This window comes from Pteropus vampyrus, unplaced genomic scaffold, assembly GCF_000151845.1.
Source record: "Pteropus vampyrus isolate Shadow unplaced genomic scaffold, Pvam_2.0 Scaffold271, whole genome shotgun sequence".
Classification (NCBI taxonomy): Eukaryota; Metazoa; Chordata; class Mammalia; order Chiroptera; family Pteropodidae; genus Pteropus; species Pteropus vampyrus.
Genome location: NW_011889052.1, coordinates 217,529 through 219,469, shown reverse-complemented (window position 1 = coordinate 219,469; position 1,941 = coordinate 217,529). Strand labels below are relative to the sequence as shown.

The 1,941-nt window shown below is 64.3% G+C and overlaps 1 protein-coding gene across 3 annotated transcripts in view; it reads right to left on the bottom strand.

Annotated features, from left to right (window-relative positions):
• The window catches only part of NBEAL2 (neurobeachin like 2), a 25,350-nt gene that overhangs the window by 20,142 nt on the left and 3,267 nt on the right, over nt 1–1,941 (bottom strand). For 2 of the 3 annotated variants that reach the window (XM_011375318.2, XM_023520589.1), the window contains exons 1-3: nt 447–527; nt 233–357; nt 2–71 (exon numbers count right to left, since the gene is read on the bottom strand). In XM_011375318.2, coding sequence (XP_011373620.1) covers nt 2–71; nt 233–296 — 134 coding nt within the window. In that variant the 5' untranslated portion in view covers nt 297–357; nt 447–527. Of the gene's footprint in view, nt 72–232; nt 358–446; nt 529–632; nt 762–834; nt 924–1,941 lie in introns of those variants that run through there. The other variant, XM_023520590.1, reaches the window with a different exon arrangement.

Below are 1,941 nucleotides of genomic sequence, written 5' to 3'. Positions count from 1 at the left end.
CGCCGAATTCACAGGGTAAAGCGGCGGGAGGGAACTTGTATTTGCTCTTCTCCTTGGCACTGATGACTTCCCTGGGGGTGGGGGTGGGGAGGGCAGAAGCAGGGTGAGGCCAGGTACTTCACCCCTCCTTGGCCATCCTCCCCTCTCCGGCCTGCACACGGCCCCCTCCCACCTCCACACGTGTGCCACAGCGGCACCCCGATCCTCTCCCGATCCCCCTCCGGGCTCTTACCCACAGTGCTGGCGCCGCCAGGTCTGGTAGGGGTCAAAGAGGGCCTCGCAGAGGAGTAGGGCATGCAGGGCCGTGTCCTCCAGCTGGGGACCCTGGCCCTCCTGCGGTGGTGGGTGTCCTTTCAGCTGTACATGTGGAGACAGGGCAGAAGGGGATTAGCTCGGTGGTGGGTACCGCCTGCCCACCTCCCACCTCCAGGTAGAGCCCACCTCACCTCGGCCACCAACCGGGTCAGCAGTGCCAGCACCCGAGGCGCCAGCACCTGGCCCCGGCCTGCATCCACATTCTCCAGGTTCCTGGGGAGTGAATGATGGGAGAGGTCACAGCAATACGCCAGTGCCTCCTCTGGCCCACAGTTCCACCCCCCGCCCCCATCTTGGGGAGGACAACAGGGACCCACCTGCAGAGGACGATGAGGAGCTTGAGCAGCAGCAGGGCCTGCTCCAGGTCCCCCTCGTCTAGCTGCTTGGCCAGCACATGCAGCGTGTCCAGTGGCAGCAGTGGCACCTCTGCACCTGCTTCTTCTGGCCTGCAGGGAGGGGAGTCACTGGGGTGCTCAGGACCCCTCAGGCTCCCCTCCCTCCACGTAGCTCCAGCCTCACCTGCGTGGCTCCAGGGAGGACAATGAGATGCTCTTCTCGAAGGTACCCACAAAGGCCTTCAGCCACTGCTGCAGACAACCCAGGTCCTTCTGCAGGTTCAGGGGGCAAGGGTGGGGACAGAAGGGGTGCAGTGAGTGGGAGACCAGTGAATGGAGGCCGGACATGGGCGGACAGGGACTGGAGGCAGAGCAGTGCGGGCGAAGAAAGGGAATGAGGGGTAAGCGGGGCAGGAGGAAGGACGGAGGTTGGAAGGCCAGCATCAGGGGACGGCCATACACAGTGACCACTCTCCCAGTCTCTTGCTTTCCAGTCTCTTGCTCCCACCTCTGTAACCCTTGGGGACCCAGGCAGGCCTGACATAGGCAAGGGAGGAGCTTAAGTGTGTACACGCCTGGGGTGTGGCCATGGCCCACACTGCTGCTGGGCCAACCCTGACCCGAAGGCTTGGGCTGGGCTCTTGCCTGCCACCTTCTCCCAGCTCAGCAGTCGCCACCTCCAGGAAATGCTCCCTGACTGTAGATCCCATGGCACATGAGCATTACTGGCCAGGCAGACCTATGCACACGCGCCCCCACCACATGCACAGGTGCAACGCCCCGCCTTGCGCTGGGAACCTCCGCCCACCCTGGCTGGTTACCTGGACCCCAGGCCCCAGAGCTGGCTCCATGAGCAAGAGGGGCAGCGGCTGAGCCCAAGCCTGGGCGCCGCCAGGGAAACTTTGGTGTGAACGGGAAACGTCCCCTCCCGCCCCAGCCAGGGCAGGAAGCGCAGAGTCACGGTGGGGGAGGGGCGCCGCTTCCTCCTGGCAGACCGCAGGGATGTGGGGGGCCCCAAGGCACCCAGGGCCCAGCAAGGAAGCTGTGAGGGACACGGCCCCAGCACCAGGGGCCGGGCTTGGTGCACCAAAGGGCGGGGCCACACTACCCTGGGTGGGAGCCTGGAGTCAGGTACGACTATCTAGGCACAGGTTCTGAACCCTGTATCTATGATGCCTTTCATTCAAGGCACCTACATCTCCCTGACCTGGGTCCAAGGCCTCAGGTCTAGGGGACTATGTGGAGGGCTCATCCACACCTTTGTCTCCCCCAACCTCGTGTCATGGCCTCC